At 43.9% G+C, this 10,728-nt stretch overlaps 1 protein-coding gene across 2 annotated transcripts in view; it reads right to left on the bottom strand.

Annotated features, from left to right (window-relative positions):
- Window positions 1–2,001: 2,001 nt before the first annotated feature.
- IRAK2 (interleukin 1 receptor associated kinase 2) overlaps window positions 2,002–10,728 on the bottom strand; it is a 56,455-nt gene continuing 47,728 nt past the window's right edge. For both annotated transcript variants that reach the window (XM_045990949.1, XM_045990950.1), the window contains 3 exons: window positions 8,584–8,784; window positions 4,262–4,553; window positions 2,002–3,146 (listed from right to left, as the gene is read on the bottom strand). In XM_045990949.1, the coding sequence (XP_045846905.1) occupies window positions 3,034–3,146; window positions 4,262–4,553; window positions 8,584–8,784 (606 nt within the window). In that variant the 3' untranslated portion in view covers window positions 2,002–3,033. The remainder of the gene's footprint in view (window positions 3,147–4,261; window positions 4,554–8,583; window positions 8,785–10,728) is intronic.

Raw genomic sequence — 10,728 nt, 5'->3', positions numbered from 1 at the left:
AGACAAGGTACAAACTTAATAAAATATTCGCAACACATGACAAAGGGCTGATATCCTTACTATGTAAAAACTTTTTAAAATAGTAATTTAATAGAGAGAGCGAGGGCGCGCGCGCGCGCGCGCGCACACACACACACACACACACACACACAAGCGGGTTCGGGGCGGGCGGGGGGGGGGGGCAAAAAAGGGAAAGGGCGAAGGAGAGTCCCCGCTGAGGAGGAAGCCTGATGCGGGACTTGATCCCAGCATCCGGGATCATGACCTAAGCCAAAGGCACACTCAACGTGCTGAGCCACCCAGGCACCTGATGGAAGTTTCTTAATGAGATGATTAAGTATTAAAACGTTAACATGTTTACTGGAGTTAAAATAAAAACTTGAAAAAATAAAATGGAAACAGGAATGAACCAAGGAACAGACAAAAAATTATGAAAGTCTCTTTAGTATGTGGGGAAAAAAAGCCTCCACCTCTGTCACTTAAAAATACAAGTAAAATTATAAATTTGCACCTATTTGTCAGTGACCAAAAAGCATGTAATATTCTTTGTAGCTGAGGATGTGGGGAAATGCATTCTCATACCTGATTCTATGTAAATTGGTAGAACCTCTTTGAAAGAGAGCACATTTTGAAGTTACAAAAATGAAAAAACCACCTCGAAATCCAGCATTGGGAGCTAGTCCTACAAAGTATGAAATATCCTTAGAAAGGAATACCGGGCAAAAAGACTACAGTAATCCAGAAGTATTATTGAGGAAGAATGGCCAAAACAAGATGTGAACAAACATACCCACACTGAAGCCAGAAATTCCAACTGTTTTCAGCTCAATCTAACTCACAGTTTTGATTTTCCAACGAAAATCTAATGATTGATTAGTTAAGCAAAAAGATAAATTTTCATCACCTTTGGAAGAATACCCCAAACTAGGAGCAGTGGTTGCCTGTGGGCAGAAGGAGGACACTAAAATCCCAGTGGGGAAAAAGGTTTTCTTTCCACCACGTAATTGTTCGTACTACTGGATTTTTTGGTCATATGCATTTTTAAAAAACAAAAAAGGGCAGGGGTGGTGGGGAGCGCCTAGGTGGCTCAGTGGGTTAAGCCACTGTCTTTGGCTCAGGTCATGATCCCAGCGTCCTGGAATCCAGTCCCACATTGGGCTCCTTGCTCAGCAGGGAGCCTGCTTCTCTCTCCGCCTCTGCCTGCCACTCTGCCCACTTGTGAGCTTGCTCTCTCGCTCTCTCTCTGATTGATAAATAAATAAATAAAACTTTAAAAAAACAGTCAGGCCTTCCCTCTAAGGATTCATAGAAAGGCATCACAGTGCCCACGGGCCCCTGGAATTGATATACAGAAATGTATGTATATGTATGTATTCACAGTTTGCTGAGGGAAAAAGATCTTTAGATTGTCATAAGTGGTTCATTGACCTTTTTGCAAATGTATGAAGCTGTGGTCTGGAAATGCAGGTATGTCTAGATGACAAGTACCCTATTGGCACTAGCCCTCTATTGCTCAAACAACCCTGAAACCACCCTACTCATAACTATAAGGCCCTTACCACATGCCAGGTCCTGTTGGGGCATGTAACACACTCTAGTTGAATCCTCACAGCCACCACAGCTTAAAAGAGGGGTGTCGGTACAGATCACTGTCCGCTGGGACTGGAATCCACCCAACTTTGTTACATATCAGTACAAAGCTGACCTGGTTCAGGGACTATGGAATGTTTTCATGAAGCAAGATCTTCCCCTTGCCCTGACAAACCCATGAGACAGGTCCTTTTTTTTTTTTCATCCCTATTGTATAGATGAAGAACCAGAGGCTCAGAGTAACTCCCTAACTTGACCCAGGATCATACAGCTACTAACACCAATATTTATACCCAGCACCCAGCTCTTGGCGCTCCCTAATACCTCCTTATCATGGGCCCAGAGCCCCTTCTCCAAAAAATTCATCTGGACACAAAATTAATTGCAAGAGATCTGTTGACTTTACGGATATATTTTTATTTTACAAAAAAAAAAAAGTCACTATAGTGGGATTATTTAAAATAGGACACACTGAATTTAAAATAACATTTGTTTCACAAAAAGATTTGCAACATGATTTTTCAGATAAATACCCAGTGCATAAACCTTAGGTACGAGGCAGAAATATGTTTAATGTTTTTTTTATTTATTTTATAAAAAAGGACAAGTACATTTTCAAAGTACTTCTGTAACCGTATCTCACCTGTTCCTCTCAACAAGCCGGGGAAGGAAAATGTACCGGTGCTACTTACAAGGAAACCAAGGTTCCAGAAATTAAATAATTGATTTAAATAGCAACAGAACTGGACATGAAACTAGCTCTCTTGATTCTTCATTCACCCATAAATAATACATACACTCAAAACAAAAGCTCCACTAAAAATATTAGCATTAGTGGGATGGGAGGATAAAGGTGCTGAGTGGGCATTAAATAAATATCTGTGGTTACAAGATTTCTGAGGGAGAATATGGAAAACCTACAGAGAGTCCTTTGCCAGGTGTCTGGCATTTGTAAACTCCAGACCTTGGACTGTGAATTAAGAACTGCACTGAGACACAAGCTGAGAATCTTTCAGGCCGTGGAAGTTTGCAGGTGGTTGTTGGCAAATATGACACAGAGATGTAACTTTGGAAACTTTGGAAAGTGCAACTGACAGTCCTCCCTCCGTTCTCAAGGGCCGTGAGCCGGGTAACGGTATTGCCACACACACCCCAAAACCACAAAATCGCCCACATCCTGGGCCCATGGACCAGGGTTTCCGCTTCGGTCCCCTGGTCCCCAGCTCTGATTGACAAATCCCAGAAAGAACAATGACTTCATGGATTTTTGTGTATTGAAAAGCTGAGGTCCCTTCTTTCCTAACTCTAGCAAGATAGAAGCTTCTCTCCTTGGTCCAGGAAAGCTGATGTTTGGTGTTTCCTGGGAGATTATGATTCTGTCTCAGATCTTTTTCTTGATTTGGTGTTCGTCTTTCCAATTGAGTACAGGCCGTGCTCTAGGCATCAGGGGCCAAAAAGCTCAATGCTGTCCAGTTTCCCTTCTTTGTAGAACACGATATTCTCCATCAGTTTCTTTTTGGCCTCATTGATCTCAATTTTCCACGAAGTCTCTATAGCTGATGTTCAACAAAAAGTTTATTTTTTCTTAAGATTTTATTTATTTATTTGACAGAGCAAGAGAGAGAGACAGATCACAAGTAGGTAGAGAGGCAGGCAGAGAGAGAGGGGGAAGCAGGATCCCTGCTGAGCAGAGAGACTGACCCCGGGCTCGATCCCAGGACCCTGAGATCACAACCTGAACCAAAGGCAGAGGTTTAACCCACTGAGCTACCCATGCACCTGTCAACAAGGAATTTAAAGAAGGAACTTCAACAAAAGGCATTTGGAAATAGTTACTATTACTATAATTCTTAGAAAGCCATACTTGTTCAGTTTCTCACTTAACGCAGATTTCTGAATCAGGCCCTGAGTATAATGAGAATTTTCATTGTTTCTGCCTTTGCAGTGAAGTCCCACCACCTGCCTCCACTTTTCTGAAAGGAGGGGGCTTCCATGTTCCTTCTATGGATGGGAGAGTTTGGGATGAACATTTATACCCACTCTCTGTTTTCCCTTCTCTCTCCTCCCAGTGGGAGGAGGAACAATAGGAGTGGTAGAGCCTGGGACATTCATTAAGCCATGTTTACTAGGGGAGGGGGACACTGCATTGAAAAGGCCTCCCAAATTTTTATTTCAGAAGGAAGACTGGGATATTTGGAAAGGAGAGACAGAGAAAGTAAGAGTTTTGACTTGGTCCCTAAGTACGATGGGGACCCACACAAGGTCTTTAAACAAGAGGTGGCATGAGTTGTTTTTAAAAGCCACTCTGAAAATAAAAAATTAAAATAAAATATTAAAACAAGGAAGAGAGGACACAGGGAGGGTGTGTGGTCATCCGGCAAGAGGACAGTAGCTTAGCCAAGGGGGGAATGGGAGGCAGTGCAGAGAATCAGATGGAACTGAGAGATATTTAGGCCAATGAATAGACTAGGTGATGGACCGGACATAAGGGGCCAGAGACAGAGGGAGGTATCAAGGATGACCCCTATCCAAGGTTTCTTTTTGAGCAGTCTGCTCGTAGGTGAATGGCTGCATCATCAAGGAAGGCATGAGTGACGGTGACAGAAGGAATGGGCTGAATTAGAGACACACGAATGCGCTTGCATATGCACTCAGATCTCCACACACTTACCATCCTGGGGAGGCTCCGGACTGGCACAGGCCGCTGAGGAGGAGTCTGCCTGTGCTCCCCCACAGACCTGCAGTCTGCCTTCTCCGTCCTCCGTTGAAGGGAGTGAGGCGGCAGCCCCAGCCCCGGGTGCTACCCTCATGGAATAGGAGGCATCAAGGCTGGAATTGTCCACGTCATCTGTTTCTTCTGGGGTGTTGGAGGAAGAGCCTGTGCCCTCAGAAAGCCCAGTCCAAGGGAGCAGCATCTCCTGACCTCTGAGCCGCTCGTCCACAGCGGCCACATAGCCACGCACCTTGGGCAGAGGAGAGAAAAGAATTCTTTCTGAAACTGGGGCGCCTGGATGGCTCAGTCAGTTAAGCATTGGACATCTGATCTCAGTTCAGGTCTTGATCTCAGGGTTGTGGGTTCAAGCCCCATGATCAGGAGGGAGACAAACCATAAGAGACTCTTAATCTCAGGAAACAAACTGAGGGTTGCTGGTGGGGGGAGAGATAGGGTGACTGGATTATGGACCCCGGGGAGCGTATGTGCGATGGTGAGTGCTATGAAATGTGTAAGCCTGATGATTTACAGACCTGTACTCCTGGGGCAAATAATACATTATATGTTAATTTAAAAAAAAAAATAAAACAAAACTCTTTCTGAAATAAAAAATCTTACAGGTATCACAGGCCTCAGGAGAGACAATGAAGAATCAAATGTTGATTCTTCTCGCTTTGTCTGGAAGAACAGTGAAAGCCCTTTGAACAGAGCTGAACTTGCCCCCATCCACCCTAGCCATAGATGAGAGCACATGACCAAGATGGACCAATCACTGTATCCTATTCCTCTGATCCGGTAATGATCCAGCTTTGGGCAAGTGACCCAAGCTGGCCAACTAGAAGCCTTCTTTGGGATTTTTCTACCTAAAGCTTCCTGAGGAAGGATTCCCAATTCCTTTCTAGTGGTTGACCCAGACTCTCCACCCACAAAGAAAACCCATTCATAGCAGGGAAAAATGAAGACCCCTGCAAAGAAAAAAGCAAAAGCAAGAGATGGAAAAGTGGGGCGCAGGCACAGAGACACAGATAAATGTACCTTTGCTGGTGGAGACCCTGGTCTAGCTGGCCTAGCAGTGTCTAGGTCTAGACCAGTGGCCTGGTCTAGCTGTCCTGTCTGCTGTTTGGTTACACGACCCAATAAATTCATTTGTTCATTTATTCTTTCACTCATTTATAAACTCCCTCCCAGTCTCCCTTGCTGTGTGAGTATGTGTGTGAGACTAAGAGTTTGACCTGAGTTCTATCACTTTGAACTGGAAATGCCCTAAGTAATATAGATATTACTTGCCTTTGAAGGTGTTTCTAATTAGGGAGGTTAGGAAATCAGAAGGAGGCAAGGAAGGACTATTTCTTCTTAACACACACACACACACACACACACACACACACAAGGGCATATAAGCATACCCTTAATAATAATGATACATCTCACTTACTCAACGCCTTTGCAATTTACAAAGCACATTTGAAATATGATACACAATAAGTTTTTATATGTAAAAAATTAAAAGATCAGAGAAGTTAAGCTCCTTGCCCAAGGCTACTTAGCCAGTAGGTAGCAGAGCTGACCACTGACCAAGGCTTACTTGTCTTCAAGTCCATGACCCAGATGACTTCTCATCTTCCTAGTCTCTTTGTGAAATACTAAAGGCAAGGACCATTTCTCATTCCTCTTTGTATACCTCAAATGCCCTATCCCCTTTACTCCATACAGAAAATACCTCCTCATCCTTCAAGGTCCAGTTCAAATATCACCTCTTGAGATAAATCTTCACAGTATATGCCCAATAAATATTTGTCAAGCTAAAAGCTACATTCCCTTGTAGCTATGTGTGGCCATGTCACTAGATTATGGCCTGTGGAGTGCGAGAAAAAGTGATGTGTGCATTTCCAGGTCACACATTTAAAAGGCAGGGAGTAGGGACACGTAGGTGGCTCAGTTGGTTAACTGTCTGCCTTTAGCTCAGGTCATGATCCCAGGGTCCTTGCTCAGCAGGGAGATTGCTTCTCCCTCTGCCTACCACTTCCCCTGCTTGTGCTCTCTGACAAATAAACAAAATCTTAAAAAAAAAAAAAAGTAGGGAGTGTGTTCTCCTCTTAACCCCCTTTCAGTGGCTGGAATGCAGATGTGATAGCCTGAGCTAGAGCAGCCATCCTGGACTCTGAATTGGAATCCACGTAGGAAGGATAGCAGAGCAACAATACAAAGGAAGCCTGGCATCCCCAATAAAATGGCAGTGTCAGATCAGCTCTAAACTGCCTACAGTCAAGTGTTTAAGCTAAAGAGAAAAAACTATCTCATTTAAAACACTGGATTCAGGGTGCCCGGGTGGCTCAGCGGGTTAAAGCCACTGCCTTCAGCTCAGGTCATGATCCCGGGGTCCTGGGATCCAGCCTCGCATCAGGCTCTCTCCTCACGGGGAGCCTGCTTCCTCCTCTCTCTCTGCCTGCCTCTCTGCCTACTTGTGATCTCTGTCTGTCAAATAAATAAATAAAATCTTTTAAAAAAAAATGAAACACTGGATTCTGGTCTCCTCAATTATAGCAGCTTCTTCAAGTGTCCTTTAACTGATACAATGAACAGGAGAATAAAATAAATGAAGAGTTGAAAGCCTGAAAAAAGAAATAAGTGGTTCAGGGAGAGAGATCTTTTCAGAACATAAATCTGATTATGTCCTGCCCCTGGTTTCAAACCCCTAGTGTCTTCGTCAAAATCCTACCTGTGCCTGCAAAGCCCTCAATTACTGGGCCCCTCCTTCCTCAGCAGCTCCACCATAACCCACTCTTCGCCAAGCGCTATTTGTTCTAGCCACTCTGACCCTTCAGACCCTTGACCAAACCAGGTGTTCTCTCTCCTTAAGCCATTTGCATGAGCTGTTTCATCTGCTTGGATTGCTCTTTGTCTGCTCACACATCACTTCCTCGGGGAAAGTCCCCCTGGGTGGGGCCCCATCACATGCTGCCCCAATGCTCCCCACCCAGATGATTCCTGTGCATTGTCTGAGAGCTCCAGGAAAGTAGAACTGGGCCTGCCTTCTTCACCGATTTATCCCCCAGGGCCCCACACACAAGTGCTGACTGACTGAACACTGTTATCACTCAGGCACTTGGGGAACAGCCCAGGTGAAGAACAATGACTAGGGTCTTGAGTTGTGGGTCTCTAGCTCCTGCCACATCATGGTGCAAGATGGTGAACAAGGGAATGAATCAGGAGTCCAGAGAGCTCTGACATAAGTTCACTCTGTGCCTCAGCCTCTCTCTAGACCTTTATTTCCTATAAAATGGCAGGCTTGGACTACAGCAGTGGTGTTTGAAGACTTTTTTTTTTCCAGCTGCTAAAACCTTCCTCAGATAAATTACTTAGAATTCAATATGATTCTGTGAAGTGAACGGGGGTGTCTGGTGGTAGTCATGGGTGGGGCCTGCAGCTCTCCATGCCCTCTTGCTGCTTTATGAAAGCAATTCCTGAGGTAATTTCAAGGAGCCCCTCTCTGCCAGAAACCACTTGAAAATCACTCAGCTAGATGGTCTCAAAGAGTCCTCTCAGGCAGGTCCTTAGAAATATCTAGCAGTGGTCCCCAAATTTACACCTGTTACCATGGAAACCACCACTATATATCACATCCATAGGAAAATATTTTGCTCCTAATGTGGTTGATTTCTGGGGTATCTGAAGCCAAGTGGCTAAAGATGCTCCTTTCTTCTGGGACTCAGCCTTTTTCACTTTTCTCGGGTGGGCCCCCTGACCACCAGGTTTATAAACCGGATCCCACTCCCCTCACCTTACTGGATTGGCCAACAGGTACACTTCTGACTGTAGGGAAGCCAAACAGGCTCTCACTGAGAGACTGGAATTGGGACCTGGAAACTTGATCTCTCAGTGGCGTAGAACTATAACATATAAACAAGACAGACAGCCATATCTCCAGGCCAAGAGGATAGAGGCAAGGAAAAGTGAGTCTAAAGACAAGAGAGGAGGAATCAAGGAGATTCAGAGAAAGCAGTGTTCTGTTAACATCTGAGCCTGAGATCCTGGGCCTCCCCTCCCCCAGCAAACCACCCTCAGGCTCCTGAGCTACCCTTATCCATTCGATTCTCTCCTTTGCTTCTGTGAGGTCCAATACGATCTTTGCAACCAAATACAGCACTGGTTTATGAAATGACATCTACGTAAAGGCCTCAATCCCGAGCCATGCCCCAGTTCCTGGTAAAGCAGAACCGTGAGGCCATCCAGGTCAGGGGCCCATGGCCACGGGGGAAAAGGCTGAAAGTGAGGCTCACCTCAGCCAAGCTGGCATTCCGCCTCCTCAGGCAGAGGCAGGTGGCCATGGCCAAGGCCTCAGCGCAGTCCTCTGGCAGCCTCCCGGCTCTCTTCTCCAGGTACTTCTGGCAGATCTCCACAGCCATCACCTTTTCCACATCCGTCTTTCTGCAGCACAGCGAAGTGGTGCTGCTTGGGATTTCACTGAGGAGTAAATCCTTCTGTGGGAAGAACAAGATATGAACACCCCCGTGTGAGCTGCAGGGATGTGGGATTCCACCGCATGGGCCCTAGCCACCCCCGCAACCGCACCAGACCTGCAAAACTTCAAAGAAAACAGGATTTTAAAAAATAAGTGCAAGGATCCAAGAAACAAGTGAAAAAGCCAGAACTGGAGAATTGCTAAATTCCCTACACATACCTGGCATTCCATAGTACACTCAACAAAGGCAGGGGCTTATCCTAGGCCTCAGTTGCTTCATCAGGAAAATGGGGATAATAAGACTAACACAAAGATTAAAAGATATAATGCATCTAGGGGCACCCAGGTGGCTCAGTCAGTTAAGTGTCTGCCTTTGGACTCAGGTCATGATCTCGGGGTCTTGGGATCCAGCCCCAGGTAGGGCTCCCTGTTCAGCAGGGAGTCTGCTTCTCCCTCTCCCTATGCCTCTCCTCCCCCCACAACCCCACAGCTGGTGCTCATGGGCTCTCTCTCTGAAATAATTTTTTTTAAAGATAATATACATCTGAAGCATATGTATACATATACATATGATACTCAACACAGAGTGAAGATTCAATAGTCTCTTAATGATAAAAATTAATAATAATAATTAATAGCCACCATTTCTATACTACTACATGTTGGGCACTTTACCTATATTAATAATTTAATCTTAGTAGCAATTACAGGTGAGCTCTTTTATGATATGAAATACACATTTTAGGATGCAGGTTCTGACCCATACATATTTATTTATTTTTTAAAGTTTAAGAAGCATAATTGTTTTTTAAGTTTTATTTATTTAAGTAATTTCTATACAAGATGGGTCTGGAACTCACGACACTGAAATCAAGAGTTGCATGCTCTTCCAAATGAGCCAGCGGGGCACCCCAACCCCTGTTTACTTAATAGGAGGTCTGCTATATAAACATTATAAACATCTATATATTTTATAAATTTTGTATTTACCTATAAGTTTTATAACATTTTATACTATATAGAAAGCAGGAATTTGAACTATGCATATAACAGAAGATATGCTACATATTTTTGCAAAAATATATAGCACAGGGGCACCTGGGTGGCTCAGTGGGTTAAGGCCTCTGCCTTCGGCTCAGGTCATGATCCCAGGGTCCTGGGATCGAGCCCCCCACATGGGGCTCTCTGCTCAGCTGAGAGCCTGCTTCCTCCTCTCTGTCTCTCTGCCTGCCTCTCTGCCTACTTGTGATCTCTCTCTGCCAAATAAATAAATTTTAATATATATATATAGCACATTTATATAGTATAAATTGATCATAATATTTCATAAGTATATATTTACATATTTGCAAATATATAAATGTTACAAATATATTAAATACATTGATTAAATATAAGAAAATATGTAATTATGTATAATATTGATTGGTATAATATATAGTGCATTAATCTATTTACATTAACATGAAACATTTACATTTATGTATTTATATTTGTGATATATTTATTGTATAAATAATAAAACATCTATATATAAATTTTCCATGTATATTCTATGTGTTATATATAGGTTTTGGTTTTTGTCTTGGGTTTTTTTTTTTTTGAGAGTGAGAGAGCATAAGTGAGAGCACCAGTGAGAGAGCACAGCAAGGGGAGAGACAGAGGGAGAGGGAGAATCAGACCCCCCACTGAGCTTGGAGCCCGACGTGGGGCTCGATCCCAGGACTCCAGGATTGTGACCTGAGCTGAAAGCAGACACCCAACCAACTAAGTCACCCAGGTGCCCAAGGTCCTGTACTTACTAAATGTTCTAACAAGCCTGTCTTGCATTTATAATTAGAAATATTAAAATTAAGAGTTTTTGTTTGTGTCATTTTTAATGGCAAGAGTTCCCACTTTCCCATCTGTAAATATGGCCATCAGAAACCCCAGATTTTGTGACAGTCTGGCACCTGCTGTCCTT

Source organism: Meles meles, chromosome 20, assembly GCF_922984935.1.
Source record: "Meles meles chromosome 20, mMelMel3.1 paternal haplotype, whole genome shotgun sequence".
NCBI lineage: Eukaryota > Metazoa > Chordata > Mammalia > Carnivora > Mustelidae > Meles > Meles meles.
This window is presented reverse-complemented; position numbering and strand designations above follow the sequence as displayed.